General features: G+C 44.2%; 1 protein-coding gene across 3 annotated transcripts in view; it reads left to right on the forward strand.

The window, feature by feature from the left end:
- The window catches only part of DCLK2 (doublecortin like kinase 2), a 319571-nt gene extending 310238 nt beyond the window's left edge, over nt 1-9333 (forward strand). For 2 of the 3 annotated variants that reach the window (XM_029605030.1, XM_029605114.1), the window contains one exon: nt 7385-9333. In XM_029605030.1, coding sequence (XP_029460890.1) covers nt 7385-7531 — 147 coding nt within the window. In that variant the 3' untranslated portion in view covers nt 7532-9333. The remainder of the gene's footprint in view (nt 1-7384) is intronic. The other variant, XR_003857315.1, reaches the window with a different exon arrangement.
- The last annotated feature ends 3530 nt before the right edge of the window (nt 9334-12863 follow it).

The following is a 12863-nucleotide window of genomic DNA, read 5'->3' on the forward strand; positions in this document are numbered from 1 at the left end:
GATTGGAGTTTAAATCTTGTATTGCGTGTGCTCTGTGGTGCTCCTTTCGAACCTCTACGCACCGCTTCCCTGAAAGTTCTAACCTTGAAGACCGTGTTCTTGGTGGCCATTTGCTCGGCGCGTCGGATTTCTGAATTGCAGGCCCTGTCGTGCCATGACCCTTTTTTGCGGATTCATGACGATAGGATGACGTTACGCATGGTTCCTTCCTTTGTTCCTAAGGTAGTTTCGGCCTTTCATGTTAATCAGACAGTGGAGCTTCCAGGGTTCCCACACGGTTCCAGGGGGTCGCCTCAGGACAAGGATCTTCTTCTTTTGGATGTGCATCTGGTCTTATTGCGTTATGTAAAGGTTACCAATGACTTCAGATGCTCCGATCATTTGTTCATTCTTTTCGGGGGGGGGGGGGGGGGGCAAAGAAAGGGGACAAGGCGTCTAAAGCGACCATTTCTCGATGGATTAAAGAGACTATTACTTCAACATACTTGGTCCGTGGCCGCCAAGTGCCTTTGGGACTCCAAGCTCATTCCTCCAGGGCTCAGGCTACTTCCTGAGCGGAGTGTCAGTTGCTATCACCTCAGGAGAATGGGCGGCAGTGTGGTCCTCTTTGCACACATTTACTAAGCATTATCGCTTGGACGTTAAGGCCTCTGAGGCGTCCTTCGGTGCAAGTGTTCTACGCGAGGGTCTTTCAGGTTCCCGCACAGTGTAGGGTGGCTTGGGTACATCCCACTTCTCTGGACTGATCCTTGTATGTATAGGGAAAAGAAAATTGGTTCTTACCTGCTAATTTTCGTTCCTATGGTACCAAGGATCGGGCCAGAGGCCCACCCCTTACTTCAGTTACCGAAAGACTGTTTGCTACAATTTGCCTAGGTTTTCATAGAGCTCCTTTTTTCCAGATTACGATTGTTGGAGCAGTTGTTTTCTAACTGTTTATTTACTCGTGTTGTTTCCTTGGGGCGAAGTGGGGGACAGTGGTTTTTGGTCGCCCCTTCGCCTGTTAGTATTGGTTGTTTGGCTTGGGTACAGGTCAATACTGAGGGACTGCAGGTGGCACTCTCGTTATGTAGCAGTGCCCAAAGTTCTAATTGTTCTCTGACTCCACCTGTTGGTAGGGATACACAACCCACTTCTCTGGACTGATCCTTGGTACTATAGGAATGAAAATTAGGAAGTAAGAACCAATTTTCTTATCTCTCACGTGGTTGTATGCACCACTGCCACTGAGTCACCAGGCTGGCCCACTAGTTGACCCACTTAAGATTTCAGAAACTGTTTCCTCCATCCTGACCAATTAAAAAAAAAAAAATCTAGCTGAATTCTAAGTCTCTTCCTATAGACAAAAAAATAAAAGAAACCCTACCCTTCATGCATGCTAAATTTAGTAAATCACCTCAGTTTAATTTTACATTCATAGGACCCATAAACTAGCAGGATTCAAAGATGACCTGGGATTTTAAATCCAAATTGTTGGAGTGTGTCAGAGGGAAAATCTCTGACTTTTGGAGTGCTTTGGCTGCTAAGGATTGTTAAACAAATAGTAAATGTGAAAAGAGACTCCTGCTGTCACCTTTGCAGTGGCAACATGCACCTTGACAATGCAACTTGCACCATACAGAGCATGACTCCATTTCATTCATCATGTTGACCAGAAGTCGATATCCTGTAAAGCGTTTTGCCATGGCACCATTTACCCAGAAATCTCAGGAAATATTTCCAATTCATGTATCCCACCAGCAATACCTTCTGATTGCATATTCCTTTCTCCCCCCCCCCCCCCCCCACCTATGGGCTGCAAAATCCAAATTTTAATTTTGACAACGACTTCACCCCAAAACCGCATCCTGTTGTGCAGTGAGAACATCATTCTTTGATTGCATGAAAGCTTAACACAGAAGAATCAGCTGTGAAATTAATTTATTCCATTATTGGATGATATATGTGAAGTCAGAAGGATGGTGTCTGGGATGTTAGGTGCTTTTTTTGTGTTTGGGTTTGTGTGTGTGTTTACAATTTTGAATGTTTCCTCTCTTGCCCAAGCAGATAAAGGGTAGGGTGGGCATGTACAAAGTACCACCATGATGTTTTCTGTGCCTTGGCCTACCGATTTGACTGAGATGCTATTGCATTTTACAGCTGTCACTGGAACTTCAGGTCCTCATGCAGTATATGCTTACATCATGTGATGTTTTGGGCTTGGACTCTCTAGGTTATGATACTTTATTGAATCAAGGTAAGAATAAACCAAAATGTGTGATGTACAAGACCCTTTTAAGACCAAATAGGTCCTTTTTTTTTTTTTTTTTTTTAGTATGCAATTGCAAAGCTGAAGGAAGAAAGCATAGAGTATATCTTAATCTTACCATGATATCTATAAATGCTTCTTACCTTCAACCTTGCACTTAACTCAGGGGGTAATGGAGGTGAGAGAAGAGGTCCTGTATGGTCTGGAAAGCTTAATGTACCGCACCATCTTTGGATTATTCTTAGCTAGTCCAAGAAAAGGTAACAGAACCTTCAAAGAATCCAGTGCCGATATGGCCATCCCACTTCTGGGATTTGAAACACATTGAAAGGACAATTATTTAATGGGATTGTAGTGTGATGCTTTCCTAATCCCAGATTGTACTAATCTTCTATTTTCCTAAATAGCCAGATGCATCAAATGTTTTTAAAAAATAAATTGCAATACTGTCGTACTGTGTAATTTATAGCAAAAATATAAATTGGTTTTAGTGCTTCGTGACTGGAGGGGGAACGGGAAGTCTAGCATGTCTGGCCCTGATAAATACATTGCACGGATGCTGAATTAATTTTAACATTCCAAAGCCTTTGATAAGATTTGTAGTGATTTTCATAGACACATGGTAAACTCATGTACCAGCCCACTCCTATCACAGGGTAAGCATTAGTGACACCTTTTGGTGTTAGTGGAGAGTGAACCAGTGAAACTCAACTCCATCACTGCCACTCCTCACTGGATACAGTGCCTGTGAGCAGCAGAAAGAAGAGAGAGGCTCTTTAGGAAGTCACCATTTCAAAATCTGTTCTGGCCATTGATCAGACTTCAGTGCGATGCATGCTGCTTGACTAACCTGAGCAAAAAAAAAACAAATGGGGAGAAAGCCAATAACCGTTAAAATAAATAAATAAATACAAATAAAAACAAATAATTAATAATAAAAAAAATAAAAACAATTTACTGGCAAGTGAGCAATTTTTAACTAGAAATTTAGGTGGGCTTTACTAGCTTGGCAACTGCTCACAACAGGAAAGTTAAATCAACATTTTTCTAGTTATCTAGAAGCAATGTGGCAAATTTAGTTTGCTGCTTTTTATTTAAGCAATGTAAATGCCCCATTTTTCATCTTTATGCATGGCTGCCTTTTCCTTCCAGTTTTATCATGCAGAATGGTGTTTTGTGTGCTTTCCTCATGGATGGTTTGTGTCCTGAAGCCTGCTGAATGAATGTTGTGGCTTGCTTTTGACGAGTTTTTCTCAAACTCTCGCACAATCACTCTTCCAAATGTAAGATCAGAAGTCTCTCACCTCTCTTTTAAAAAAAAAAAAATAATAATAATAATTTGTATTGGTTTGATTAATGAAGGGGTTAGCATTGTGAAAAATCATAGCACACAAATCTGTTTCCTAGGACTGCACAGGGATTTCAGACTCTCTCCTGGAAAACTCCCTACTGCTTCTCTCTGTGCTGTAACTTTTTACTTTTCTGCTTCGCTGATCTTTTTTTTTTTTCCATTCTTTCAGAATTCGTATTGCTTTTCACATCCTCTCTCCCCCCCCCCACCCCCCACCCCCCCTTGACTTCCCGTAACTGCTGATGCGCCTACATAGAGATGCTTTCCTTGCAATGCTGGTCAGACCTGCGAGGAAGTGATCAGGATTGTATTGTACTGATGTGGCACTGTGGTCCCAAAGCACCTAAGAACATTTTAATACAATTCTCAGGTTCGATTGCACAGAAACAGTGGCCAACCAAACATTTTAGGCTTTTTTTTTTTTTTAAGATGTCACAGAAACATAGATGTTTGTCCACTCTGTGCTGTCGCGGTTTTTGATCTGTGGTTGTCTTCCTCCCGCCCTCCTTCTCTAAGATCCCTTTGTATGCTTGAATTCTACCAGGATTTTAGTTTCTATAACCACTTTCGTTGAGGGGTACTACATACGTTCTCCAGTCTCTTGGCACCTCTCCTTTTTCAAGTGATAAATTGAATGGGGCTGTGAGGGGTACAGTCAGTACCTCCTTTTGTTTTTGATTTATTTGTATTGTATATTAAATTAGAGAAATAAATTAATCAATTTGCTCTTTCAAGATTCTGGGATGTACTCCATCAGGCCCCGTAGCTGGGTTTAATTTCAGTTGTGCCTGTTTATTGAATATTACCGCCTCGGTAAATGGTAATGTATTCACCCTACAGCTTCGTATGCCCTCTCTTTCTATTGTGACTACAGAGCAAAAGAATTTGTTTAAAATCTTTCTTCTGATGCTCATCATCGCTAAACCCACCCTCCCCTTTAATGTATGCTACTCCCTTTTTGGCCGCCTTTTCATTTGTATCCAAAGAAAGTTCTGTCCTCTCCCTTAACTCGGAGTCTTCATCAGTTTAATTGACCCTTTTTTTGCTTTGGCTTGTTTGGCCCTTTCTTGTCTCCTATTTCTATTTATTTTTCAGTTTTCTTAGCCCATCTGAAATGAAGGACCTTTGTGCTGGTAGAGTTTGGTTGTGTTCCACTTTTCTCATGCCCACCCTACCATACATATGGTGATCACTGAACCTAGATTGTCTTCTACCATAACCTCGGTGATATGGGATCCATTGGTGCCAGATCCGGTATCGCCTTGCCACAACCAGTTGTGTGAGAGAGACTATTTGAAATGATTTTAGTATCGCTTCTAGTTGATTCAGCATCTGGCATATGCCAGTCTACATCTGGTAAGTTTAGGTAGTCTGTTACCCTCCACAGGTCAGCATGAAAAGCTGTGGTCTGTCATGTCTATAGCTTCATGTGCCTCTTCCCTTTCTGATGATGGCCTACAGATTGCACCTACAAATATGGTAGACATCTAATGTCTCTCCAAGACAACCTATAGCATCTCAACCTCTCCTTGCTCACTTGGTACCTCAGTGGCTTTTTTGGCCCTAATATATAAAGTTACTCTTCTTCCCCCCCCCCCCTTTTTTTTTTTTAAAACTATTCTGTCGTTTCTGAAGAGACTATATTCTGGTGTATTTGCCTTCTAGTCCTGATTTATCACTGAACCATGATTACTGCAACCACATCAGTGTCCTCTTCCATCACAGTGATCAAAGAATAGTTTGGATAAACTACAAGGATTTATACGTATGGAGGTCTATATTCAAAGCACATTCAGTGCTATTTAGCCAGATAAGTAGGATTTATGCGGCTAAGTAGTGGCTGCTGAATATGTGCCTGTGTTCAGCACCCCCCACTTAGCCATATAAGTCACTTATCCAGCTGAAAAGTTAGCCATATAAATTGTGGGTGTAGTGGGTGGGTTGGGATGGAGCAAATTAGCCACATAACTTATCCGGCTAACTAGTGATATTTGGATTTAGCCGCATACGTTATAGAGCTAACTTAGATGCGCCTGATAGCAGGTCTAGACTTAGCCGGTTAGAATTTATCTGGCTCAGCACTTATTCGCATGCATTGTTATATCACATTGTAACTTAGCCAGATAATTCTCTCCGGCTAAGTTACTTAACATAGCTCTGAATATCAGACCCAAAACCTTTCAGGTTATATTTTTCAAGTCCCTCTTGTTTCCTGTCTATACTTTCCTAGAACTTGCACTGATCTTTCCGCTGTCATTTGACTTTACTCTCCCAATTTCAGATTTGCTTCTGGTATTTTAAGTCTTCCAGTGTACCACTGCTTCAGTGTCTCCACCTGCTTATACAGATCTCTGTACGCTTTTCCATTCCCACAGCTTCATTCCAGGTGCTGTGTGTCCTGCTTACCTGTAGGCTTCTGTCCCCTGATGGACCTAGTTTAAAACTCTTCCTCCTAGATTGGTGAGACTATGAACAAAGATGCACCGATCAAGAATGGGAAAGAGTATCCCATTTTTTTTTCTCTGGTCGTTTTCATTTAATATCAGACCGTGCTCCAAGTAACCAAAGCCTTGTCAGTATCCGGCAGCCGCTCGTTTGTCTCCAGGATGAGTTTCTCTAGCCATGCCTTTACCCTTGATTAGAAGGATAAACAAGACCACCTCCTGGGCCCCTTCCTCTCCCCCCCAGTGCATGTAGTACTTTCTGACTTTGCTCCGGGCCATATCTTGCAGTATGGATTCCTGCATGCATGAGCAGCTTGGAGGAAATAATGACATTCATAGCCTTTCTGTTATGTCTCAGATTTGGGCCTCTGGTAGACATCACATCTCCCTGAACAGCATGTCTCATCTGCAGCTGGGTCCCTCTGTCTCACTTTCTCTTTTGCTTCCTCTGGAGTGCCCTGTTTCTTCTTTTGTGTGTGGTGCAGTTCTGTAATTGAACTGCTGCTGCTGGAAGTGTCTTCTAGTTTTTATGCAAATGGAATGCACAGTTGTCCTTTTATCCTTCCCTGTTCTCTCTAGCTGGCTCTTCATCATGGACATTTGAAATCTCCATGTTTAAGCTTCAATAAAACTTTCATCTTCCTGGATGCTCCTCAGCCTGGCTGCCATCACCACCTGCAGCTTCCTTGCCTGCTTCCTGCCTGATTTCACCAGCTTGCATCTCTTGCATTGGATATTGCCTGTAGGTTGAACCTCATTTGTTGGAATGCACTTACCACATTCCTCGCAAGGTGAGATCAGAATCTGGGTGGAAGCTTCCTGTGGCAGAGCCCCAACTTTAGAAATGATCCCAGAGGTGTGCAGGTCAGCAGTGGGTGATGGGTTCGGTGACGCAGCTTCTTCCAGCCATCATGTGTGCTTGTGCTGAGAGATCCTCCTGATTGCAATCAGTAGTTATCGATTTGGATAGTGCAGCCCCGTCTTAAAGTAAATTAGGCACTGCAGCAAGATCAAAAACACAGATGCAAACAAAACTCTGCTCTACATAAAAAAAAAAAAAAAATCTAATTCTTACTTAAATCCCCTTCGCTGCAGCCCTGTTTCACAGGAATATGCAATCGGACTCAGTTTGAGAAACACTTCCAAATCCCTTCCCTAAACAACCTAACCCTATATTTTTGGTGTTTCTTTATAATGGTGGAAAATAATTAGGGGTGATGTTTCTCCTTTTCTCTGCTTAGTGCATGCTCAGCAGTGGATTTGTTGTGGAATCGCTGAATGCTGACTTCGACCGGTGCCAGGCATCTAATTCTCCTTTCCCTGCTGGTTTTTCTTTTGCAGAGCACGGCTCTAGATAAAGAAGGTCAGATTTTCTGCAACAGACGCTGTCAAGACACTGGCAGAGTTGGTACTGAGCAAACCTCTGCGATCCCGGCTGTGGCAGAAGGATCCCCCCAGGACCGCGACCACCTCCCCTGCTGCTTCTGAGCCACTCAAGCTGCCCCCCCCCCCCACCCCCGGGTCCCTTTGCCATCTCTCAGCATGCCGTGAGGGAGCTGGGGGGCACAGCCTGCTGCGTGAACGATGATCGAACAAAATCCGACTGAAGCACACTGCTAGGAAAACTCCCCTTTGTGTTCTCTCATCCTGTTCTGTGTGTGTTTGTTGGTTGAGGTTTGCTTACGGCTGCTGGTGGCAGTCTCCCTGGGCCAGGGAGTCTTTTAGACAGAAAGGGGCTAGAATCGGGCTGAAGAGGGGCAAGGTAGAGTCTGGGCCATCCTCTCATGCACTGCCTCCTGGGCTTTGAGGAAAAGATTAGCAGAAAATACTTTTTAGATCTTTTAACCGACACTTTAGGTTTTAACATGCTTCTCACAAAATAGGGATCAGAATATATTAAGCCTATGGCAATGTTCTCTGTAGTTTTTCTTAAGAACGTAGGATGCCTAACAGTCCATAGCATTTCTCCCTTCCTGCTATTGACTTGAGTGTTTGTCAGGACTGAAAAGGTGATCTTTATAGTACACTAATGATAAAATATTGGCAGGTGGGCTTTTTTTCTTTTTGGTGGGGGATAAGAAATCTGTTCCTTTTTGATCACCTCCCACAATGTAGTAATCACATGAGTTAGAAAAAGAACAACTCTGGGTGCAGGGGTAACTTATATGAAGCAGTGGGTATTTATTTGTATAAAGACTGCATTTGGTAGGGGTAGGGATGTATTTCCTCTTCCTAGCTGTTCTTTATTCCTCCCTAGATCATCTGCATCCCAGGTCTGTCTCGTTGTCCTGCTCCTAATAGCCCTGTGAATGGAGTACCTACTGCATGCTACCTATGCCAGGGGCCGGGCCGTTTCCCATTTCTAGCATCAACTGGCTCACAGTATTAATCCAGTCGGACAGTTTGTTCCTTGCAGAATAGCTAAGCTCTGTCTTTTTTTTTTTTTTTAATTTCTTGCACTATTTTGTTCTGTTTGAGATGTAGGCATTGAAGAAGAGGTTGGGGCAGAATGAGTGAATCTTGAATTTGTAGTTGTGTGTCAAGGATGGCTTTTCATTTTTTTTTTCCATCATACTTTCATCCTACATGTTTCAAGGTTGAAGAGCTGCATAGTAACTGGGAGTTGTGAAAGAGACATTCAGCCAGGTCCAGCCTAAACAGGACTGCACCAAACTTTCTATAAACTGCTAGGCTTGGAATTCAGAATGGCAGAGATGAAAATAAATAAATGAGAAATGAGATCCTTGGTTGCCCACATGAGGCCAATCTATGACTTCCAGATCATGTCTGCTCATTTTAACTGGCTCATATCCTCATAGATGCCCAGTGTTATGCAGAGAGCACAGAACTGGATGCACAGGTTGTTTGTTCAGTAACATCAGACAGCATAATCCTTGTCTAATGATGAATATATGCTGGGCTTTTTCCTTCTGTTTTCAATGTGCAGTGAGTATTTTCAGAAAGGCATTTAATTCTGTATACCAAGGAGATGAGCTTGAAAGCCATAGGAGCCACACATGGATAATGGGCAACCCAAAGACTATTTCTTCCTAGTGACTTGTATCTGCTGGAGGACCACCAGGACAAAAAATAAAGGGGATTGACCTTGTTTCATTTCGGACCCTGGAGTTGTATGGCAGCTCTGCGGTGTACATAAACTTCTCTCTTCTTTTCTATGCCCAGTCTTCTGAAGGATACTGTGTGTCTGTCTACTTTAATTCTTAGCTATTGTTTTCTACTAGAAATGTAAGACATGCAATAAACATTCTGAAGAAGAGTAATGACTCATTTTTATTTTATGCAGATCAAAATAATCTGATATGCTCATAATAGGAAAGTTATGCAGTTTAATGTGTGTGCTTTGAGCTGTGGTTTCATGTTTGGGAGGTTTTATTTTAGATAGTAGTAGTAGGATTGTTCTCAAGAACATCACAGGAGCTCTTCAGATTTAGCCCACTCATGGTTTTTGATGCAGAATCGAGAAGAGCCGGAACTCAGCTGAGCACTTGGTTCAAGCTGCAGTTCTTCTTGCAGGTTAAGGACCCAATTTTTTTTTCTGCAGGTTCTGATATATTGTGTTGGACCAATAAGAGAATTATCGAAATATAGTAGTGAAATAGATGGGCTTTCAAGACCACATAGGTCCCTTATTCATATGTCAAAAAAGCAAATGTGGTTTAGCATAATGTGCACTAACTTAAACTCTCAATAATACACTCTGTAAACCCAACCCATTGTAGTGGTCACGTATTATGTTTCTGTGTAAATTAAGTAACTATTATGCATGTATAAAAATTTGACGTGAAAGGTGGTGGTTTCATATATTCTCCCAGGACAAGCAGGATGGTAGTCCTCACATGTGGGTGATGTCATCAGTTGGAACCCAGTCACAGAACACTTTTGTCAAAGTTTCTAGAACTTTGACTGGCACACTGAGCATGCCCAGCATGCCATAATCCCTCTGGCCACAGGGGTCTCCCTTCTGTCTTTTTTTCCATGCTGCAGTTTGCCTTGCGGGTTAGGAGCTCTGAGATTTCTCACTTTTTTCCTCACGAAAAAACTTGAAGTTTTACTTCTTTAAAAGTCCCCTAACAAGGGTCTCCCATCGCATTCCGTTTCCTCTGACGCTCGGTGAGTACTTTTCCAGTGTCTCTGGTCAGTTTCTGCTGCCTTACCATTCGGTTCCCGCAGGCCACCGACAATTTTGCACCCTTTTTATGGGCATGGCAACCGGGTTCAGAAAATGCCCAGAGGATCTGCGAATAATGTCCATTACGGACCCTCACACGGAGTGTGTTCTGTGCCTGGGCTCATCACATGATGTCCATCGGTGTCCCAAATGTGCCCAAATGACTCCAAAAGGCAGATGTGCCCGTCTGGATAAGATGGAGTCACTCTTCAAATCAAATCAAAGTTGGCTTCATCAACTTCTGCGCAATCATCACCAGCGAGTAAAGATCCTTCCACAGACAAGCCTCGCCGGGAGTGGCAGGGAGATGTTGACTGTCCGTCACAGACGCCATCAAGGGCATCGGTAGCGTCATCCTCTGTGCCGGGGAAAGACCGTACCGAGCACATAGGGAAACATTGCCACCAAAGCGATTCCACTCCCGGTGCTGGCACAGACCTCGCAGTGGCATCGATGGCCATTGAGCCGCCTTTGAAGAGGGCTTGGGCAGAGGAGCCCTATCCTCCTCTGACCCCGAGGCCTTTCCCCACCACCAACAGTGCTGGGTACTGTGCCTCCACATATTCCTGTGGAAGAGCCAGTAATGCCTAGCCTGCCTCCCCCTGTAGCTGCGCTATCAACACCAGCTTTCAGGGAGGAACTGGACATCCTTGTCTGCCAGGCAGTCCTCGATGCCTTCTGGAACCTACAACCACCAGCGACGCCGGCCCCCATAGCACAGACCCCGGAACCATCTATGTTTGCACCGCTACTGGACCAACTTGATACCCTCATCGGTGCTTTTCCGATTCAACCCGTTCCATCGGCATTGAGTTGGCTATCGAGACCTCCGCAGCTCCTGATACCCATTCTGGGCTCCTTGGAGGGTGACGACACTACTTCCGGTCTGGCTCCAGGTCCATCGATGCCAGAACCGCTTCTAGGTCCATCAGGGCTCTCAGGACCTAATCGTCCACCATTCCCCTCAATGCCATAGATTCCACCAAAGCCTCCATTGATGCCCACACACCCTGGAGTGTTGGACATTCTCCCTCCTTCCGGATCTTGACATGAGACTACCTATGACCCATGGGAGGATGTGGATACAGATATCTCTACATCTGAGGACCTGCTCTCAGAGCCTTCTCCTCCAGAGGAAAGACGGCAGTCTCCTCCCGAGAACCTTTCCTTTGTCAACTTTATCAAAGAAATGTCAGAAACCATCCCCTTCAATCTAGTGGCGGAGGAGGTCGCGCGTTACAAAACCTTGGAGGTTCTGCAGTTTGTTGCCTCCAAGGAAATTATGGCCATTCCAGTGCATGAAGTCCTGTTGGCTCTCCTATACTGCCTGTAGGGAGCATCCTGGCACTGTTCCACCAGTAAACAGGAAAACAGATGCAACATATCTAGTTCAATATGCCCCAGGCTTTCAAAAACCACAACTGCCTCATCAATCTGTTGTGGTGGAATCTGCACCGAAAAAGGCAAAACGATTACATCCGCATTCCTCAGCTCCTCCTGTTAAGGACCAGAAGTTCTTAGATGGACTGGGTCAGAAAATTTTCCAAGGCTCCATGTTGGTTTCCCAGATAGCCGCCTACCAGCTATATATGACCCAGTACCAAAGAAACCTTTGGAAACAGGTCCAAGATTTCAGCGACTCATTGGCTGAGCAACAACAAGAGAGCCTGACTGCCATCCATCCACAAGGGCCTCGAAGCAGGGAAGCATGAAGTAAGAGCGGCATATGACTCCTTTGAGACTGCTTCCCGGTTGTCAGCAACAGGAATCAGTGCTAGAAGATGGGCTTGGCTAAAAGCTTCTGATTTAAGACCTGAGTTCCAAGACAAGCTTGCTGTTCTCCCTTGCACTGGAGATAATCGTTTTGGTGATAACATACAAGACGCAGTGACTCAGTTGAAAGACCACCATGAGATCCTACGTCAATTGTCTACAGTCATGACAGATGCTCCCTCCTCATCCCGCAAAAGCATGAGAAGGGACCCCAGAAGACCTTTCTACCGCTCACGCAAATACTATCCTCCTGCACCTAGAATGAGACCAGCCAGAGCCCCTCAGAGGGGTCATACATGCCAGCCCAAAGCACCCAGAGCACAGCCAGTACCACAAGCTGGTCTAGCCATGGCAACGTCAGTAGCACATTATCATTCAGTACAGATTGCTGAGATCTGTAAAGCTGCAACATGGAGGTCTCTTCACACATTTGCAGCACATTACTGCCTGGACAAGGAAGGATGTCAAGACTCTGCCTTTGGCTAATCAGTCTTGAATAACTTATTTCCAGTAAATTCCCATCTGCTGTGATTTTCAGGCTGCCTCATTTTTACCAACAGTGTACCAGTTGTTGTGCCGCCTGCACAAGTTGTATGCTGTTGGTCCAAATTAAATATGAGTCAGCCTGTAGCTTGCTAATCACACACATGTGAGGACTACCATCCTGGGAGAAAGCAGAGTTGCTTACCTGTAACAGGTGTTCTCCCAGGACCAGCAGGATTTAGTCCTCATGAAACCCACCCGCCACCCCGTGGAGTTGGGTCCAAAGCAGTTTTTTAATTTTGTTTTTCGCTTGCACCTTTTTGCTACAAAGGAGACTGAAGGGAGACCCCTGTGGCCACAGGGCTTATGGCACGC

The sequence above is a fragment of the Rhinatrema bivittatum genome, chromosome 1 (assembly GCF_901001135.1).
Source record: "Rhinatrema bivittatum chromosome 1, aRhiBiv1.1, whole genome shotgun sequence".
In the NCBI taxonomy this organism is placed as follows: Eukaryota; Metazoa; Chordata; class Amphibia; order Gymnophiona; family Rhinatrematidae; genus Rhinatrema; species Rhinatrema bivittatum.